Source organism: Ursus arctos, unplaced genomic scaffold (genome assembly GCF_023065955.2).
Source record: "Ursus arctos isolate Adak ecotype North America unplaced genomic scaffold, UrsArc2.0 scaffold_25, whole genome shotgun sequence".
Lineage (NCBI taxonomy): Eukaryota > Metazoa > Chordata > Mammalia > Carnivora > Ursidae > Ursus > Ursus arctos.
Genome location: NW_026622930.1, coordinates 27938876 through 27960228, shown reverse-complemented (window position 1 = coordinate 27960228; position 21353 = coordinate 27938876). Strand labels below are relative to the sequence as shown.

Sequence of the window (21353 nt, the reverse complement as noted above, 5' to 3'; positions counted from 1 at the left end):
AGTGCCAACGCTGTGGTCCAGGAGCACACTCGGTCGGGATCCCGCCAACTCAGAACACGCTGGCTGATGTGCGAGCACCCAGGGCGAAGACGGGTGCATGCGGCATGGGGGGGGTCCTCCGTCAGGGATGTGCTCTGGAAGGAGACCGTGGTACAGCAAAAAGGACGGCAAAGGGGAGGGAAGACGAAGAGAAGGCGAACCACATTCACCCCAGGGGTGTCCTGAATTGGCAACTGTGTCCTCAGGCTTCAGAGTTATAAAGGAAGGGGGTCACACGTGTATGGGGTTAGTGGCTTGAAGGGAGATAGGGCCATGAAAAGGAAGGGGGTATGGAGAGTAAGAATGGGTACCACACTGGGGACTAAAACACAGAGAATGACTGCTTAACAGGAGCTACTCCAGAAGGGAAAAAACAAAATTCACTCGGGAACAAAGATCCACACCCACCCACCCCAACCCCCGCCAAAGTCCAGGAGCGATAGTAGAAAATGGGGCCCCTCACCCAGCCATCTACCTCTACATCAGAAGAACTCTCTTTTCCCAGCCAGGCATGCCCTACGGCTTGGACTTCCCTACCCTGGAGCCGGCCCCCGGGGCTCAGAAGACCCCCACACACAATACCTGCAAATAGGGCCACTGCACATGTGATTAGTTCCGGTCAGGTAATTCTGGTGGGCCCTGACTGAGCAAGACTGGTGCCCTTATGAGAAGAGAAACCGGGACACAGAGGCAGCCACATGCTGAGAAAACCGCGGGGCAATGAAGGGAGAGCTCAGGGAGATGCTTCTAAAAGCCAGGAAACACCAAAAACTGCCAGCAAACCACCGGAAGCTAAGAAGAGGCCTAGCACAAATTCCCCCTCCCAGCCCTCGGAAAGCCGCAACCCTGCAGACACCTTGACCTTGACCTCCAGCCTCCAGAACAGAGACAACAAATTTCTGTTATTTAAACCACCCAGTCCCTACTTTGTTACAGCATCCCTAACAACCCAATACACCCACAGCCTTACTTGTCTTCACCACACGATCACCAGTGAGGAAAAGCAGAAACGTCCAGAAAGTCACCATATTTACTTTTCTAGTCACCATATTTACTTTTCTATCCAACAACCCAGACCTCATGGGGGAACTCAAAGTTATCAACTAAACATAGTCCCCCGGTGCACAGGTACACAAATGTTTGTCACTTTACAGTTTACAAAACACTTCCATGTGCCTCGTCTCTTGTCGGTCCCCTAACCTGGCCTGGAGGTAGGGTGTGGGTCATGGATTCCCGGTCCGCAGATGAGGACGGTGAGTTCTGGAGAGGCAGCGACTTGCCTCGGAGCGCTCGGCCGCTAAGCGGCAGGGAAGCACGAGCCGCAAGCTCTTCGGGTCTGGGAAGCTGTTTGGTGGGCCTGCTTGCTTTTCTTTGTCTTGCTGCCTCTCTGGCCGCCTTGGAGCCTCTCGCCTCTCTTGCGAGTAGAAGTCCCTGCACTGAGGCGACTGGAAAGAAGTGGTGAGTATCCAAGATCTGTTCCAAGAAAGCTCCGGAAGGCAAGAAGGGAGGCCAGCCAGGGAGAACAGAGACCAGTGCCCTCCACCCTCCTTTCTCACGGCGGCTGCTGTCCCCACCACCCTCCTGGCCTCCTCCTCACCTCCGCCCCCAACCGCTGCTATCTCACAGGCAGGCCAGGTTCCTGGTGATGATGCCACCCAGTGCTGTCAAAATAGCGAGCAGCTGGAAAGGATTCCAGAACGAAATCTCTGTGTCTCTGCCGCCTTCTAAATGACTACAACCGCGGCAGCTAAACTTGCTAATGTGCTAAGCATTTTCTGGCAGGGCCAGGAGGCAGGGCTGGTGGTGTGGTAGCTGGGAGGGGCTTGCGGGCCTCATCCTCCTGGGCAAGGAAGTCCCTGAAGGAGGTGGAGGCAAGGAGAACCAACCCAGAACCCTTCTGCAAAGTCACCAAGAGCCACCCGAGCTGCACTTCAGGATTCCTGGAGCGCCGCTGGCCAGGTGGGCAGGGCTGCCCGGGCGCAGAGGACTTGCAGGCCGGGGAAGGGGACTCCCGGGCGGTGGGGGAGACGGCCCTCTAGAACGCAAGTTATGGTGGATACTTTTTCTGCTGACACAGAGTAGTGTAGAATGCTGCCCACGAGGCTGGGCAGCCGGGGCCTGGCCCTGTCTGTTTGCCTCTGAGTTGGCAGGGGCAGGGCCCATGGTGACCAAACAAAGGACAAGATGCCAAATACCCAGAGGCAAGCAGGCAAGACTGCCCGAGAGGGGTCTGAGGACAAGGGCATTCCGAGTGTTCCGGGAGACTGGAATCAGTAGGCTGGGGGGCGGGGAAGGGAACTTTCCTACAGGGTGCCCCTGATTTCCCAAACACACTCACACCACGAGCTTCTCCACAGTATTCTTGTTTTTCAAGGGCTCTTTTGAAAATGGTTCAAAATAGGAGACCAGGAAGGGGAACAAACCCCCAAATCTGAGATCAAAAGGAGGTCCTGCTGTTCCTTTCTCCCTGAAGTACTTCACTCTACACTTCCTAGAGAAACCAGGGGGCGTTGAGAGAGTCAAGAGGGGAGGTTGGGGGCCAAAACTTAGCGCTGGGGAAGAATTCTTTCCAGAGCCATTTGGTGACAGGAAATGGTGCGGGCGACAAAGCAGGTGCTGCTCAGGTGAGGGAGACGTGGGGTCGTTCCGGGAACACATAAGCCAGTAAAACCCTGACAGGATTCAATCTGGAGGGGGAAAAAATCCCAGCTGATCGAAACTGCTGAGAGCTTGCAGCTTTTAAAGCCCTTCTAGCAAAAGGATCTTTGGAAGCTTTGCAAACCCTGACCACGCAGCGAGTCAGCCACAGCCCAGCCCAGAGCGCTGAGAGTGTTTTTGCTAAATCAGAACTAACCCACTCACAAATATCTAGTCCTGACCTCCCCCTGGCTCCCATTTCTTTCTAGGCGCTTCTTTCCTCAGAAATTACGGTTCTCCCAGAACAGAGGGGAGAATGCCGCAGGGGCGCCAGCAAGCCAGCCAACAGCTCCACAGCTCACCCGCGGCTGACCCTGGGCAAGGGATTTCACCTTTATGAGTCTCATTTTTTCATCTGAGGAAGTGGCAAGAAGGAAGCTGATGGAGAGTTGGTGGGAAGATTAATGAGCTCATGTATTCAGGGTGCCAAGCACAGGGAGCGAGGGAGGGGCAGCTCCCTGAGGGCTGGCCCCCTTCCTTCCCACCTGCCTCTCTGGGCCCTCTGGCCTCACATTCAGTGCAAGGAGGATACAGATCAGTGGGAGCTTAAGTTAAAAGATGGGGAGACAAAGGCTTGCTTATATAAAATAAGCCAGGAGTTTAATACAACCTCCTTCGCCCCAGACTCTGGTCCTTGCCCCCCACCCCTGCCGCTACCTTCCCCCACCTCCACCAGCTGATAGTCTCTTAGTCGCTAGACTTCTTTTAGCAGGGTTTCTATGTCGTACAACTCTAGGGGGGTGCCATCTGTGTCTATTCCCTTTGCCCTGAAGGGAGCCGCATTCAAGAGACCAGCATTTGAATGGTGCCCCCAGAGTCAGGCAATTTTGCAGCCCTACTAAAGCCCTTCTTTAGTGTCCTTGCCTTCAGGAAACCTTTTCTAAGGCTTCCCTTGCCTCTTCTTTCTTTGAATGCCAATAGCAGTTCGTCTGTACTTCTCTTCTGGAGCTCATGAAACTGCCTTTATCCTCCTGGGGGGGTTGTATGTGTGTGATTCCGGCAGAGGTTGGATCTCACCCTTTATATTCCCGCAGCACCTAGCACAATGCTAGCTCATTTTGTGAGGCCAGCATTACCCTGATACCAAAACCAGTCAAAGACATCATCCCAAAAAAAAAAAAAAAATTTAATTTTAAAAATCTTAACCCTTACCTCACACCCTATAAAAAAATTAACTCCAAATGGATCACACAGCTAAATGTAAGAGCTAAAACTGTAAAACTTCTATGAGAACAGTGGAAGAAAATCGTTATGAACTTAGGGTAGGCAAAGTCTTCTTAGATAGGCCAGAGAGAGCTCAAACCGTAAAACCAAAAATTGATACATTGGACTTGATCAAAATTTAAAATGTCTGCTCTTGGAAAGACACTAATATGAAATCAAAACACAAGCCACAGACTGGAAGAAAATATTTGCAAAACATATATCTGATAAAGGACATGTAGTCAGAATATATAAAGAACTCTTAAAACTCAATAATAAGAAGACAAATGACCCAATTTTTTTTAATGGCTAAAAGCACTGAACAGACATTTCACAAAAGAAGTAATACGGATGGGCCAAAACGCCTGTGAAAAAAAGGTTCAACATCATTAGTCATCAGGAAAATGCAATTAAAATCACAATGAGATACCACTAAACATCTATTATGATGGCTAAAATTAAAAAGACTGACAATGCCAAGCACTGGCAAGGATATAGAATAACTGGAACTCTCATGCACTGCTGGTGGAAATGTTAAATGGTACACCCACTTTGGAAAGCAGTTTGGCAGTTTCCTACAAAGTCAAATATACGCTTATGACCTAGCAATCCTACTCCTAGGCATTTGCCCAAGAGAAATGAAAACATATGTCCACACAAAGACCTGTATACATGAATTTCAGAGCAGCTTTTTTCATAATGGCCAAAACTTGGAGACCTCCCAAGTGTCCGTCAATTGGTAAATGAATAACCAAGTTGAAATACATCCATGCAGTGGAATGCACGCATACAGACGACAACGTGAGTGAATCGTAAGTGCATTGCATTCGTGTCCTATTGCTGCTATAACAATTGACCACCAACTTAGCGGCTTAAGACACCACAAGTGTATCTTATCGTTCCGGAGATCAGAAGTCCAAAATCAGTTTCACTAGGCCCATGTCAAGGTGTCGGCAAGACTGGTTCCTCTGCAGGCTTTGAGGAGTAAACCTGTTTCCGTATCATTTTCAGTTTCTAGAGACCACCTGCCTTCCTTGGCTCTTGTCCCTTCCTCAAAGCCAACTCTGCTCGAAGGAGTTGTTTGACCAAAGGCACAGAGGTATAGCAAGTTTGAACTTCTAAACAGTTCCATATTTCCAGGGTGTATAATGTGACATTTCGAAGCTAAGGAAACTGAGATTCAAAGAGTTGAAGTGTCTCACCCCAGGTTTGGGACATGGTAAAAGTCACATTCTGAATCTAAATACAGACTTTTTCCTAGTACATGTGAGCCCTTGGACTTTCCCACCTTGCCCTTAAAGACCCCCAGCCTTAGAGGTTGGATGGGCATCCTTCCCATGTCTCAGAGGCCCTGCGCTCCCTCCCCACTCCACCAGAGACAGCCCCGGCCTCTGTACGCCTCTTCGGCAGCTCAACCTGTGGAGGTGGCATGACCCTGGGTCTCCCCGTCTCCCCACCCTGGGACCAGCCAATGCCCACCCCCAGTCTGATGAAATTACGGTCTTAAGAAGATTGATGTTTGCACCCTGCTTTATACTTGTCAGCGCCCTTTCACTTAGGTTATTTTATCTGGCCTTCCCCGCTGTGCGAGGCTAAGGTTACAGATACTACCAAGCCCATTTAGCAGATGAGAAAGCTGAGGTACTGAAGGGTGGGCACCGGCTGGCCACATCACATAGCAAGGGAGGCAAAGCCAAGATCGAAATCCTCTCCGGGCTTCCCCCTCCTCACACCACAAGTGCCTATTAATTCAGAGAATGGAACTGAGACAAGCCTCCTGTGTAAGCTGAGCCTCACCTTCCTCATCTATAAGATGGAAAACGGGGGAATATCTGCCTTGCCTATCACACCAGGCAAAAAAGGAAGTAATAGGATGTAAAAGCACTTTGGAAAGTTTAACATTTACAAAATGTAAGGAACTATTCTAATGATACTCTCAAGGAAAGTCACAATTTTTCTCTAAAAGTTTCTTTTAATCCCTCTGAAAGCAGGTTCTCCTCCTGCTTTCTTTATGTCCTGGTAAAGTACAGAAGTTCTAGCCAGCCCCTCAACATCAGCCTCAAGCTCAATCTTTAATTTCTCCTTCCAGCTTCCCTCTTTCTGAAATCAAGAACCGGCCGTTCCCCACCCCACCCCCGGCCCCCATCGATCCTCTCTGGCACAATCAGTCCCTCTTTAAAGCTAGAAATGGCCAGCACCCACTTTCAGTCCTCATGCCTCTGGTTCTCCCCAATCAGAACCAACCTACACAATGCTAATGTGGCTCGGGACCCCCAAGTGCAGAGTCTAGGGGTCCCCCCTGGGCTGGCCCAGCCAGCCTCTCGGGCTAGTCTCCCACAAATGCTCCTCCCCAGGCTCCCCCCAAGTTCAAGTGGCCGCCATTTCCCGAAAGCTCTACCCTCTTTCCCCCTTACGTCCCCAGTAAGAACTCCCTTTCCCACTATTCACTTAGCTGGGGGAGGGGAGTGAGAAGAAAATCAAATTAGTCCCTCAACTCTTAAACCCAAACGTATTTTAAGTGAATCAAAGAACTGAAAGGAAAAACAAAGAAAAAAAAGGAGAATCCGGCAGACTATATAGGTGAATATCCACATGATAGCTGAATTAGGGGTGAAATTTCTAAGCTAAATAACAATGGGATAAATCAGAGGACAATAAAAAGGAATATAGTCAACCCTTGAACAATGCAGGGGTTGGTATCTGACTACTATTAGCCTGCTGTTGACCTGAAGGAAGCCTTACTAATAACATAAAAAGTCAATTGACACATATTTTGTATACGTATTACATACTATCTTCTTACAAAAAGTAAGCTAGAGAAAAGAAAATGTTATTAAGAAAATCACAGAGAAGACAAAATACATGTATAATACTGTATATATATATATTTATTGAAAAAAATCCGCATGTAAGTGGACACGAACAGTTCAAACCCAATGGTGTTCGAAGGTCAACTATAATAGTTAATATCTATTTATTTTTACTCGTACTTATTTTAACTGGATAGCAGTATTAGAAATAAATAAATAAACCTCAAGCTTGACCTCATATAATACACACACATGCACAAAAACTCCAAATGGAGCACAGAATTAAAGCAAAAGCTAAAACTTCCAAAAGCAAACATAAGGGAAAATCTTCATGACCTTGGTGTAGGCAAAGACTCTGAGGATACAGAAAGCAAGAACCACAAAAGGAAAAAAAATAATTTAGACTTTATCAAAATTAAAACTTTCTGCTCTTCAAAAGACACTGCTAAAGACAGGCTTAACGGTTATGCAACAATGTGAATGTAATGAATGCCACTGAATTGTATGCTTAACATGATTAAAATGACAACTTTTACATATATTTTATCACAATTTTTGTTTCATTTATTTGACAGAGAGAGTACAAGCAGGGGGAGCGGGAGGCAGAGGGAGAGGGAGAAGTGGGCTCCCCACTGAGCAAGAAGCCCAATGCGGGGCTCGATCCCAGGACTCTGGGATCATGACCTGAGCCGAAGGCGGACGCTTAACTGACTGAGCCACCCAGGCGCCCCTATTTTATCCCAACTTAAAAACAAAACAAAACACTGTGTTTGTTTTAAAAACATAACAAAACATGAATAGGCAAGCCACAGCTGAAAGTGTTCATAGTACATATATATGACAAAAGACCTGTATCCAGACTATACAAAGAACCCTAGCAACTTAGTAATAAGAAGACAATCCTTCTTTCAATTGAGCAAAGATTCGAACAGACTTTTCACAAACACAGAAGTCAAGAAGCACATGAAAATATGCTCAATATCATTAGTCATCAGGAAAATGCACATTAAAACTTCAATGAGATACCACTCACACCCACTAAAATGGCTGAAGTTGAAAAGATTAATAATACCGAATGCTGGTAAAGATACGTAGCAACCAAAATGTTCATACGTTGCGGATGGAAATGTAAAGTGGTGCAGCCACTTTGGGAAAGAGTATGGCAGCTGCTTTTAAAAAACAAAACAAAACAAAATGTGCTTGCGATATGCCTGAGCAGTTTCATTTCTAAGCATCTACCCAAGAGAAATGGGGGGGGGGAAATATGTGCACAAAAAGACATATACACAAATGCTCATAGCAGCTTCATTCATAATAGCCAAAAACTGGAAGCAACCCAAATGTCCATCAACTGGGAATGGATAAAAATTGTGGTATTGTTCATATAATGGCATATTCTCATAAAGATTGGTATTGTTCATATAAATGGCATATTCTCAGCAATAAAAAGGAACTACTACTATATGCAATAACATGAATAAATGTTTTTTAAAAAGTATATATTATTATATGATTCTATTTACATGAAATTTTAGAACCAGCAAAACTAATCTATAGTGACAAAGGGCAATCAATGCACTTGATTGTGTGTAAATTATACCACAATAAAGTTGGTTTAAAAAGAACTTTTTAAAAGTCAAACCACAAACTGGTGAAAACATTTGCCAAACATATAACAGATACAACATATCAATATCCTTAATATATAAAGTGCACACACAAACAAATATAAGACGTTAATAGATTAAAGGCCAAAGGACACAAATAAGCCACAAAAGAGGAAATAAGAGTAACTTAAAAGCAAATAAAAAATTACATCAATGAAATGCCATATTCCACATACCAAATTAGCAAAGTTTTTTGTTTTAGTAATAAGGCCAGTAGGGCAAGATGGGCACTCTGCTAGCAAAAATGTAAACTGATACATTTCTGGAACACAATTTGGCAATAAGGATTCAGAGCCTTAACAATTTCCAGATTATTTGACCCACTTTTAGAAACCTATGTTAAAGAATAATCAAAGATGAGTAATCAAAATTAGAGATCTACATGTGAAAATTTTCATTACTGACTTAGAAAAAGCCATTGGGCTGAGTAAATATGGATACATCAATATAATGAAATACCAAATATTTGTTGATGATAGAAACTTAACAAATATTTCTTAAGTGTACTCAGTTTATATACCATATAAGAACTTTAAGGAGATGTATAGATGACCTACACTGATGGGTAGAGAAACACATAAAAAAATGTTTTCATTCGGCAAAGACTGGAAATCACCTAACTGTCCATCAAAAGAGGTGAAGTCAAAAAAATCATGGTGGGGCACACAGTCAAGTTGAGCGTCCCACTCTTGGTTTCGGCTCAGGTTATAATCTCATGGGTCACGGGATCGAGTTCCACATGGAGCCCCCCAGTAGTGCTCCGCACTAAGTGGGGAGTCTGCTTGAAGATTCTTTCCCTCTGCCCGTCCCACCCCACTTGTACATGCTCGCTCACTCTCTCTCTCTCAAATGAATAAATAAATCTTAAAATAAAATAAAATAAATCATGGTGAATCCACACAATGAAATACTATGCATCTCTTAAAAAAAGAGACATACAGCTATTGATATGGAATAATCTCAAGATGTATCATTAAATTTAAAAAGCAAGTTGCAGAACAGGGCATTTGGAATACAACTATTTGAAGGGGGGGGGGAGAAGGAGAGAGATAAATTCATGCTCATAGACATCTCCAGAAAGACAGAGGGGAAAAAGCAAGATGATAACAACGGTTGGCTCTGAATTGGAGAACTAGGGTCTAAGGATGGGGAATAGGGATGGGAGGGAGGCTTAGATTTACTTTTCTCTTCTGGTTTACTCTGCTGTAATTTTTTAATTTTTTATTATACAGAGGTCTTTTTCAAAAGAGAGAAAACACACACACATGCTTTATTTAAAAGAAGGAAGCGGAGTGTTATGGGTTGACTTGTTTCCCCCAAAATGCATATGTTGAATTCCCAACCCCCAGGATCTCATGTCTCACAATGTGATCTTAGTTGGAAACAGGGTCACTGCAGATGTAATTAGTTAAGATGAGGTAATTAGGATGGGCTCTAATCCAATATGTCTGGTGTTCTCATAAAAAGAGGAAATTTGGACACAGAAGCGTGTACACAGAGAGAACACCATGTGAAGATGAAGCCAGAGATTGCAGTGCTGCTTCTAAAAGCCAAGGGACACCAAACACTGCCAGCAAGCCACCAGAAGCTAAGAAGCTCTCCCTCCCGGCCTCAGAAGGAGCCAACCCTGCCAACACCTTGATCTTGGACTTCCGGCCTTCAGAACGGTGAGGCAATACATTTTTGCTGCTGAAAACACTCAGTCTGTGGTACCGTACCATGGCGACCCGAGCGGACTGATACAGGGCTGAATACTAACAGAAATCAAACCAAAAAATGATAAGGTTCACAAAAATCAAACCAAACATCCTAGAAACAAACATCACCAGCGTCTGCGCCCATAACCAAACCATCCCATAACCCCACTCCCACCCCATAGCTCTGGAGTAAATGCTTCTCTCGCTCTCTCGTGCTCACTCTCTTTCTCTCTCTCTCTCTCTCTCTCTCTCTCTCTCTCACACACACACACACACACATTTAATTTAAAAGTATAAAACAACAGAGGCATCTGACTTTATTATAATCCCATGCATCAATACTGTACCACTCACCTAAGGAAAACGGACCATTGCCCAGAATAGTGCTGAATTAAAGACACTGGAAGAAAAGAATATACCAGAAAACCCCCTGATAACTCTAGTTTGTCTGTGGAATGTAAACTATCCATCCTGTCAGTGCCCAGGACATCTTCAAAAAGGAAGCAATAGCTTTCACAACTGTCCCGTAGTTCTAGCGGCACTCAGGGATTCAAGGGGCACCCAGCTGTGCACCCAAAATAGAGGCTCTCCCAGAGCAGGAGCATTACAGCAGGACGGGGTACCACATGGGTGCAGGGCACTGCACCTCCAGGGTAGGCTCCAGATTCCCACCAAGACCTCACCAAAGTTCCTGGCAGCCCTTGCTCCTATCAGGCTAGACTCCTTTCCAGAGGCCTTTCTCGTCTTCATCCCTATTTCTGCCAGAAAGCAGAACAGAAGGAACAAAATCTTTGGTCATAAAAACCAAGTGAGCTCAGGAGGTGGAGGTGGAGGGAAGGGTTATAGGGAAGGTTTTAAGCTCCTAAGACCCTTTAGCTGAGGTTTCAAAATGGCAGCTAGCTAAACTCCATTTGGTCTCAATCTGCTCACCCAAACCTCCCCCAGCCCGTTCCCCAAGGGGTGTCCATAATCACTACAACAGCCACCTGCAGACGTGGAATCTGGCTCTCCCTTCTTTCAAACACTAGGGAAGTGAGACCACAAAGATTAGTTCCTGATGCCAGAGAAGAGGCTAGAAGGGGGGAAAGAAGGGGAGAAGGAAGACCTTCACGGCGGCATGCAAGGACATGGCGGGCTCGCCCCATCCCATATCTCAGCTATTATGCATTCCCAACTGGCTTGGCCAACATCCAGAGAGACTCCAGGCTGGTGAGTCTGTGAATGTGAGGCAGAGATAAGCGACGTGGAGAGGGGGAGCTCGCCCACGGTTATATATGGGCTGTAGCGCTGCCGAAGCAAGGAGCCAAGGGACTCTTCCATTTCCAAGACATTTCTGCACTCAGTCCTCTCCCCAAGATTAAGAATTCTCCTTCTTGGCTGCCTCCCTCTCCCTGGAACGTAACTAAGCAGCTTGAGAACATGAAAAATTGGGGGTTTGGGTGTGAGTTTTTAATGTTTTAAAATCACATTGACCCTGGATACTTACTGGCAATAAAACGAGGAGAGTAGGAAGCGCCTTTCTTTTCCCTGGGAGGGGCCGATCTCAGGCCCTGCCCTCAGCCAGGGGTCGGGGGTCTGTTTTGGGAGCTCAGAAAAGGTGTGCTTCCTTCCGGGAGGAAGCTGGACCTCTGGGGCAGGGTGGACACACGTGGACAACAGATACGGGAGCAAGGCCTCTGAGGGGAGGGAAGAGCATGAGCAAAGCCTCAGGAGCAGCGGCTCTTGTCCCAGCAGTGAGGACGGCTGGGGGAGGGGCAACGAAAAGTCTCAGGGAAACTGAGGGATCTGGTACTAGGAGCTTATCCACCCTCACCAAACTCCAGGCCATCTCTGAGTGTGTCCTATGCACCCTCCGAAGAGCAAAATCCAGCAACACAGGGCCCGCACAAAGTCTGGAGGAAAGGAATGTCTCCCCCAAGCCTTGCCCCAGGGTCAGACGCCTGGAAAAAATTCCTGGGATTATTCGGTGTTGTCTAAGATGAATTTGGAGCCACTGGCTGACGAGAAATGTGGCTTTGGACTGGGGCTGCCAGGACTGGTCTGTGGCACGCTGAGGACGATTTCACGTCTCACAGCGTTTGCCCTAGCTGTTCACCAGTCTGAATCCGCCTTCCATCCTTCCTCTCTCTTCCCCGTTCATTGAAATCCTTAAAAACCATCTCCTTCCCGAAAGCTCCCCTGAGCCCCTCGTTCAGAATTAAGCCACTGTCCTTTATGCTCCTTCAACAAGAGCTTGTATCTCGATTTCCAGGTATGCTTACCTGCCTTCGTCTTATCATTAGTCTCACTCCCCTCTAGGCATACGCTCCCCAATGCCAAGAACCGGGTTCTACATATCTCTTTGACTCCTAGCACCCGCTTCTCTGAGCAGCCACTCAGGAGACACTTACTGAACTGGATACACAGAGCCCTAAGGAGTGACCGGGCAGTGACTGCCATGTCTTGTCCCTACATCCATCCATCCGTTTGTTCAGCCAAAGGGTGAGTGCCCGCTATCTGCCAAGCCAGTTAACACTCTTGCAGAGCGCCCTGGAACTCTTGCATCAAGCAGCTAAAAAGTGAGTTTCAGTATCTAGGCTCCAGTTTAATGCTTCTTTGCAGATCTGGGACATAGAAAATTCCACAGGATCCCCGAATAAAAACCTGACCACGACAGGTGGTTGCAGCCTCCATCCCAATGCCCGTATCTGTTCAGATGGAAAGTCACGCCCTCCAGAAGGCCTCGGGAGGGGGAGACAGATGGTCTGGGATGTGGGTGAGGACCCTCAAGGACTTTGCCCAGCCCATCCAGGAGAAACCTGGATGTGCCTATCACAGAAGATGGCAGAGCCAAGAGAGCCCATTTGTCTATGTACACAGTACTCGGGATGCTCGGGGGAGCAGCTGGGAACTTGGGGTTGGGGGAGAGCTCTAGAAAGTCGTCTCCGTACAGCAGATGTGGTCCTGGCTGGGGAAGGATCTGCTGAAGGTCATGAGAAAAGTCTGCCCTGCTCAGGGATCAATAAGGGCAAATTACCCAGGAAGCTGGTGTGCCCAGGCACTGCTCTGCTATGGGGGAGACCAGGAGTGTGGGAAGAGACAGGGGATAGGTTAGGGACAGTCACTTACCCCAGGTCTCTTTCAACTCCAAAATTATAGGAGTCTAATCTGAACCTCCCCTGCCAACAACTTGAAAAAGTTGTCTGAGACCAGGGACATTTGGAGAGCAAGTTGAATGGTGAGTCAAACAATAAACCAAAAAGAAATCCTGAAGTCAAAACAAGGGGTAAATTTTCCTTATCTCTCTAAGACATGCATCAAAGCAGCCAGCTGCTGTCTGCCCTGCCTGGGAAGATGATCACGGTTTTTAATGGCCTGTAAACAACAGGACCAGCCTTTGTAATAAAGTTGAACCAATTAATCCTTTCGGCTTCCTCCCCGCAGCCTGCCGACTCCCCGCTGCCCCTGCTCTGAGACTGGGCAGCCTTCAGGAGTCCGAAGTGGAGGGATCCTACCCCGAGACTCAAAGCCTCTGAGAACTCAGGTGGTTTGTGGAAGAGAATCAAACCCGTGGGAGAGAGGGACGGCTCCCAGAAGGAGAGTCAAAGGAAACTGCTTCTAACCTGATCTGGGTAAAAGAAGCCACCTTTTAGAAAAAAGGAAAAACCAGAGACCTGCTGCATTAAGGAATTGGCACAAGAGGCAAACTTGGTTCCTACTCGGTGAACTCATTCACTCATTCATTCGGCGAACATTCACGTACTCCTACTACGGGGCAAGACACCAGCACAGGGTGCAAGAGCGTACAAAGAAAATACGTCCCCTCGATGGAATTACAGTCTGGGAAGTGGTGCTGGGAATAAGGCGTAGCCACAGATATGGATAATAAAAGTTAGTACAATAGTATTTGCAAAGAGCTACACAAATCCAGACCTTTGTTTTCATTTCTTTGTTGTACCATGGTCAATCTGGGTGGTTGGGGCAGACATTATTGAAAAAAAAAAAAAAACAGGGGAATCAAAAAGAGGAGAAAGAAAAATGGGACAGAAAAGAAAAAGGAAACTGAGCCCCTCCTTCCTGCCCCTGCTCTAAGCTCAGCCTCAGTTCCGGGAAAGCAAAGGACCAGTTGTCACTAGAGGTCTCCAGGCAGGTCCAGGCCACCAAGTCACGATTCGAGGCACGTATGCTCCTGTACCAACAAGGCATATTTTTGCTGAATTGCACAAAATTCTGGCCATCTGGAGTTTGCTATTTGATATACCAATTCCCAGTACCCGACAACCGTGTGCCGTTTACTCTTAGCAATACCACGTACGTGTTCCTAAGCACACGCATGCGTGCCAAAGGTGATATAATGGAGGAAATTCGAAGATGTTTTTTTTCATCCGTGGTTCAAAAGTTAACACGCTCTCCCTTTGAAAACAATGACAACGCACGTGCTGCACGCGTGTGTCCTCTCATTTTTCAGTTCCTCAATAAATATTACGTTATGTTCACGCTACTAGCAACCTTGGGTGGTAAACTAAAGAAAAAACATCATTTTCGCTTTAAATTTTCCTTCGGTATCCGTTTGGTTTCTACTCAAGAACAGTTGAACAGCGACCATGTGCCACGACCGTGCTGGGTATGAAGTTTGCTAGACGGAACCAGACAAAGGCCAGCCCTGCCTTCAACAGGGTCACAGTCCAGCGTGGGAGCCGACCGGAAATGAGCTCCGCCTCCAGGACCTGGAGCAGCTTCCAGAGGAAATGATGGAGACAAACCTTAAAAGGCGACTGTGATTTTACCAGGTGGAAAAGAGATTGCAGGGAGATGGGTCAGCAATTTGTGCTCAGGAAGAATGAGGCGTCTGGCGCATCCAGACTGTGGGGTGAGTGGCGGTGAAGGGCAAAGGATGAGAAAGGAGACTGAAGAGGTTGGCTGGGCCCAGACCACAGAGCCAAGAAAGCCTTGCCAAGGAGTTTGGACTTTATCCCATGGGCAATGAGGAAACCACTGAGGGTTTTAAGCAGAGGCAGGTGACACGATCAGATTTATGTTTTAGCAAGATTATTCCGGCTGCTGGGTGGAGAAGCACTGAAATAGGAAGAGACTGGGCAGACTCAAGAGACATTTCCAGAATAGAATCAACAGGACCGGGTGCCTCACTGGAGGTAGGAAGGAAAGGAGGTATCAACCCTCAGGCTCAAGGGGCCCTCATCCAAGACAGGAAACCAATAGGAAAGCAAGAGATGGAGAAATTAAGTGCCTCGTCTAAGGTCCCATAAATTACTGGATGGCAGACTGAAGCCAGGAACCTAAAATTCTTTCCAGTAGAAACCCCTTGGTTTGCCACGTTAGCATCAACCTGTGACTAAACTGAGCCCTCGATTGCCAGGCTCTTTCCTCGTTCCCTTCTTATTTTATGCACGTACACTTTTTGTCCTAGGAAGATTATGAACTCGTCAAGGCAAAATTTCTTTTGACCTTTCATAGGGCCTGGCACATACTAGGCACTAAGTGGTCAACAAATGTTTGTTTTTAAATCAAACCCCAAGAGCCCAAGGGTACCCTAGGCATTGTCCTTACGTGCAACACAAGCCACTTTCTTTTGTCAATCCTTAACAAACAGTATTTGTAAAACATAATTCCTGGATCAAATAATTCCTAGAGGTTTGGATTTCATAGTCCAGGAAATTTATAACAACAATAAAAATTAGAGGGATCAACAGAGTCTTGCCCATTTTTTTATTTTGCCAAATAAGGACAAGCTTAAACCCAGCTGCCATCTACTAACTGCCATCTACTACTTTGTTTCTGAAAAGAAAAAAAAAAAACAAAAAAAAAACATTTAATACATATCCCCAAAGTCAGAATACTATAAGATTAAGGATAATCCTTCAAATTAAATCAGAGTTCCTCAACCTTACCACTATCAACACTTGAGGCTAGTAAGTCTGCTATGGGGATGAAGGGAGGACAATGGGGGGGCTGTCCTGTGCGCCATGGGGGACCTCACGGCAGCCCTGGCCACTACTCATTACATACCAGTAGGCCCTCCTAAGTTGTGACCACCAAAAACTGTCTCCAGGCATTGACAAACATCCCCTGGGGGCAAAATCATCTCAGTTGAGAACCACTGAATTAAATAAAGCCTTATTAAAAATCTAGCTCTATTGTCCCTATCTTTTAGACCAGCGAAAACTTAAGCACAGACATCAGTCCATAAACCAAAGGCACAGAAGCTAAGAGGATGGGATTTAAAATCAGACTTGAACTCGAACCCCTCGTCTTCCTCCTTCCCGTTGCCTGACCTCGAGCAAGGGACTGCTCTAAACCTCCCTCTCCTCCCCTTCGGAAGGAGGCCAGCATCTACCTTGTCAGTGGTTGAGAGGATTGAATGGAGTAGATGTTACCCACTTAGCCACATGCCTGGCACATGATTGTCGGGTTAGGAAGTGTGACCATTATTAATAGTATTTCTAACACTTCTAAACACGTAGCACATTAACAATGGCTACCCAGATTTAAGACTTTCTGAGTAAAGGGACCTCGCATGCAACATAGTAGGTCTTCAATAAACATTTATTGAATGAATACACGAACCCTAAATCACCTGCTCCCACCAGTGCCTTTCTTCAACCCTGCCACATCTAAGTCCTCTTCTCTTTTACCAGAACTTTCTCAAATCCTACCCATGGGGATTAAATGATAAAAGAAGCCTGGCCAGGCCAGACCTCTGCCTGGGGCCCTGTAGGTGGGAAACTCGTGGACCCGTCCAGCGCACCATATCAATCCGCCACCCACTCCCTGGACTTCAAACGACACTGACGCCACCAGTGAGCCCGCACCACCCCCCGCCACCATCATCCCCTTCACCACGTCTTCAGGTGGCTGCTGTCCTCCCTAGATATTCAACCTGGAGGTAGGCCAGGGACAGGAAAACGAGATGGCAATATCCTTGAACAAAAGTAGCTATAAAAGGGCGGGGGAAGCAAGGCATACGACACATTAAACAAGCAGACAACCTCAAAGGAAAGGAGGTGGGGAGCCTCCACCGAAGGGGTCAGAGTTCCCACTGCTTCCTCCGGCCCCACCAAGCCCACCTCCCGCCTCAGCAGGCAGAGAGCGCACTGGTGGCTCTTACAAGGGGAGACACTCGTCATAAAGCAGACACGCCCCTGGCTGAAGCCCAGCCTCCCATCAGTTCTGGAATTCACCTCACAAGCACAATGAGTATCTGTGGCAGTTTCCAGAAGGACTGAATTTTTCTGGCCATCCCAGAGTCACAGGGCATGAGCACGGGGAGGGGACTTAGAGAGCAGGGAATCCAAACTCTCATTCCATAGATGGGGAAACTGAGGCTCAGCACGAGAAAGGAACTTGCTAGGACCATCCAAGGGTGCTCTGGTCAGCGGCAGCGCTGGGCCAAGAGCTCAAGGCTTCGGTTCTGGCACTCAGCTTTGCCGGGAGCTCAGAAACATCCCCAGAAGAGGATGGCTGTTACAAACTAAATCTTACTCTTCCTGAAAAAAAATGGATGATCACGTTTGCAGCTTCATATGAAGAGAGGATTAACAGATTCTCAGAAGGGGCCATTGATCTAGTCCCATGGCGGCTCCATCCGTTCGGAAACTGTGAGAGAAAAAAGTACCTTCCATAGGAGGATCCAGCAACTAACTTCTCGGCCCCATCAAGCATCATCCGTCTTCTTCAGACTATTTGATACTATAACCAAAATACAAAGAGGACGGTAAGACCATTTAGGGAAAGTGTGGGGCGTGCACACATGTGCATAAAAGGGAGGAAAAACGGGACAGAGAGGTGGGAAAATACTAGAAAATGGCGAATCTGAGCAGAGTACAGGGGTGTTCATTGTACCTTTCTTGCAAATTTTCAGAAGACTTCACATTTTTCCAAGTAAAAAAATTTGAGGGAGAGTAAGAAAGCACTACATAGTAATCCAAGCTAAATTGAATCGTTTTTTAAAGTATTTGGAAAGGGGCACTGGCGTGGCTCAGTCAGTTGGGCATCTGGCTCTTGGTTTCAGCTCAGGTCATGATCTCGGGGTCCTGGGATCGAGCCCCAAGTTGGGCTCCATGCTCAGCAGGGAGTCTGCTTGGGATTCTCTCTCTCCCTGTCCCTCTGCCTCTCCCCTGGCTCACACTCTCTTTCTAAAAATAAATAAATCTTTTAAATAAATAAATAAATTATAAATAAATAAATAATAAATTAATAAATTAATAAATAAATAAATAAATAAATAATTTTTAAAAAAATAACAGTATTTGGGAAGGGCCAGGAATCATTCCTTCAGTTTCACTAAGTTTCTTTATCTAAGGACTAACGTCCTCAGACCAAGAAGACACGGCAGAGGTTAGAGGTGTAGCACTCCAAACAAATGTATGATGCTGGTGTTCACACTAGTTAGTAGCTATGGCAACCTTGGAATCCACATCTGATTTCAAATACTTTGTCCCATTCGCTCCCAAAATACATATATACTTGTCACATCATGTATCCTGTGCTCTTGATTCAGAACATAACTAAAGTCACAACAGGCTATGGATGGGGCAGATGTCAGAATTTTTCCCAAAAGTCCATCCCCTTTGCAATGCAGGTGGCTGATAAATACAATAAAATGAAGTTTAATTTCTATTCAGTTTGGAAATCCTTTCACGTAAATAAATTATTAAATCAAAATCCGTATCGAAGCCACAGTCACCATGTTCTCTATCCGTAGTGGTATTTAATTGGGGCCATATTGGGTCCATAATCCAGCCCTGAAAATCTATCCTTGACCACAGAGATAAAATTCACTGGAGATCTGAGGGAACACAAGCCATCCAAGAAACCTGAAAGCACTCCTTATGGTTAAAACAAGGGCTGAGAATGAGCAGAGGAATATGAAGTTGGAGAGATAGAGGTCAGATCCAAGAGGGCCTGTACACTCAACAAAGAACTAGAAAGTTTCTCCTTCAGGTAACAAGGCACCACTTTAAGATGGGAAGAATATAACTGGATCATTCTGGCAGAGGATGGATAGATGGAAGTAACTCAAAACTAGGGAATCTAGTTAGAATGACAAAGACCTGAACTAAGGTAGTCAGCATGGAGTGAAGAACTAAAGATAAGTTAGAGAGAGCTACTAAAGAGAGCCAATGCACAGTACTTGACAGGAAGACGGCAGATGTGCCCTAGAGAGAGAGGAAGTAGTCCAAGATGACTTGCAGCTTTTTTGACTTGCTAGAGGATGCTACCAGTCATCCAGATGGGGAACCCAGGAGAAGGTTTGGCAGAGGAATGTAGTAGGTTTTGAACATGTTGACGTTCCACGTGGACATGTAAATATGGAGCCCCAGAGAGAAGTAGGAGCTGGATATATGCATTTGGGAGTAATCAGCATATATATGGTGGTGGGTGCCATGGGTATAGAGGAGGTCAACTGGGAAGGAACTGAGAGCAAAATAAGAATTGGCTCAAGAACAGAAACTCTGGGGAAGAAAACTGTTAAGGACAGGCAATAAAGAGGAGATTCCCCCAAGAACACCGAGGAGTGGCCTAAGAAGCAGAGACCTCAGGCTGCTTTTAAGTTACCCACTACACCCCTCCATCTCCACGGGCTGGTAAACCACGTTAGAGTAGAGCAAGGAACAATGATGTATTAAAACAAACTCACTTCTGGGGCGCCTGGGCGGCACAGCGGTTAAGCGTCTGCCTTCAGCTCAGGGCGTGATCCCGGCATTATGGGATCGAGCCCCGCATCGGGCTCTTCTGCTATGAGCCTGCTTCTTTCTCTCCCACTCCCCCTGCTTGTGTTCCCTCTCTCTGGCTGTCTCTATCTCTGTCGAATAAATAAATAAAATCTTTAAAAAAATAAAAATAAAAAATAAAAAAAATAAAACAAACTCACTTCTTAACAACAAAAAGACAAATGACTCAATGAAAACATGGGCAAAGGATCTGAACAGACATTTCTCCAGAGAAAATAAGCACATGAAAAGATGCTCAGCATCATTAACCATCAGAGAAATGCAAATCAAAACCACAACGAGACACCACTTTGCACCCACTAGGATGGCTAGAATCAGAAAGGCAGATAATCACAAGTGTCAGCAAGGAAGTGGAGAAACCGGACCCTCACACGTTGCTGGTGAGAATGTAAAACAGTGCAGCCACTGTGGGAAACAGTGGCAGTTCCTCAAAAAATTAAACGTACAGTTATCATATGACCCAGCAGTTTCAATCCTAGGTATAGAGTCCAAAAAACTAAAAACATATGTCCACCCAAAGACTTGTATTTGAATGTTCATGTTAGCCTTACTCGTAATAGACAAAAAGTAGAAAGAACCCAAATGTCCATCAACAGATGAATGGATAAATAAAATGTGGTATGCCACATAATGGAATATTATTCTGCCATTTTTTAAAAGGCAATATCGATATATACTACAATATTGTTGGACACTGAAAACATGCTAAGTTGAAGAATCCAGACACAAAAGGCCACATATATTGTCCGATTCCATTTATACGACATATTCAAAATAGAGAAGTCCATAGAGCCTGAAAGTAGACTGGTGGGTGCCAGGGGCTGGGGAGAAGGGGGGAATGAAGAGTGATACTTAATGGGTGCAAGATTTCTTTTTGGGGTGATGCAAATGTTCTGGAATTAGGTAGTAGTGATGGTTGCTCAATTTAGGTTTACTAAAACCATTGAATCGTACACTTTTAACCTAAAAACCAATGAGTTACGCACAGTTAAAATGCTGAACTTTATGTTATATGAATCTTATCTCAATAAAAAAATTCAAAAAGTAGGCTCACTTTACAAAGTTACCCATAGCCAAGAGCAACTGTGTAAGTAATTTCTCCAGCTTGTCCAGATATTCTGCATAAAGAAGACAAAAATTCCAGATATTCTCACTAAAGAAGCCAAAGAGCATGCTTCCCAAAAGACTCTTAAATATCTTTAAATTTCCATAGGTTGGGGGTGAGCAGCTCTGCTGAGAGTAGAGACGGTGCATTCAGCCTCATGATAGCTACTCATGGGTTGGTCAGGCTGCCACACCCACTTTAAAGATTTCAAAATGCCAGGGTGACAAGGAGACAAAGAGGCAACCATGATTTGACCTGCAAGAAACAGCAAGCAGGCATGACCTGTTATAGTCATCCCACAATGACAGGAAAGGAGAAATGGTTTCTGGATGCAGAGTACCCAAAAGCCCCAGAATAGCAGTCTCCCGGTCATGCCCCTTAATCAACTCTTCGACACTTAACAA

General features: G+C 45.9%; 1 protein-coding gene and 1 long non-coding RNA gene across 6 annotated transcripts in view; one reads left to right on the top strand and one right to left on the bottom strand.

Annotated features, from left to right (window-relative positions):
* The window catches only part of DPF3 (double PHD fingers 3), a 247255-nt gene that overhangs the window by 179084 nt on the left and 46818 nt on the right, over window positions 1-21353 (bottom strand). For 4 of the 5 annotated variants that reach the window (XM_048219959.2, XM_044391364.3, XM_057318575.1 and 1 more), the window contains exon 2: window positions 17726-17799. The exons of the other annotated variant lie outside the window; for it this stretch is intronic. In XM_048219959.2, the coding sequence (XP_048075916.1) occupies window positions 17726-17775 (50 nt within the window). In that variant the 5' untranslated portion in view covers window positions 17776-17799. The remainder of the gene's footprint in view (window positions 1-17725; window positions 17800-21353) is intronic. 5 annotated transcript variants of the gene reach the window in all.
* LOC130544804 (uncharacterized) lies at window positions 1880-16853 on the top strand. The gene is made up of 3 exons (XR_008961421.1): window positions 1880-1998; window positions 9884-10083; window positions 13537-16853. It is a non-coding gene; the product is annotated as an uncharacterized LOC130544804 (long non-coding RNA).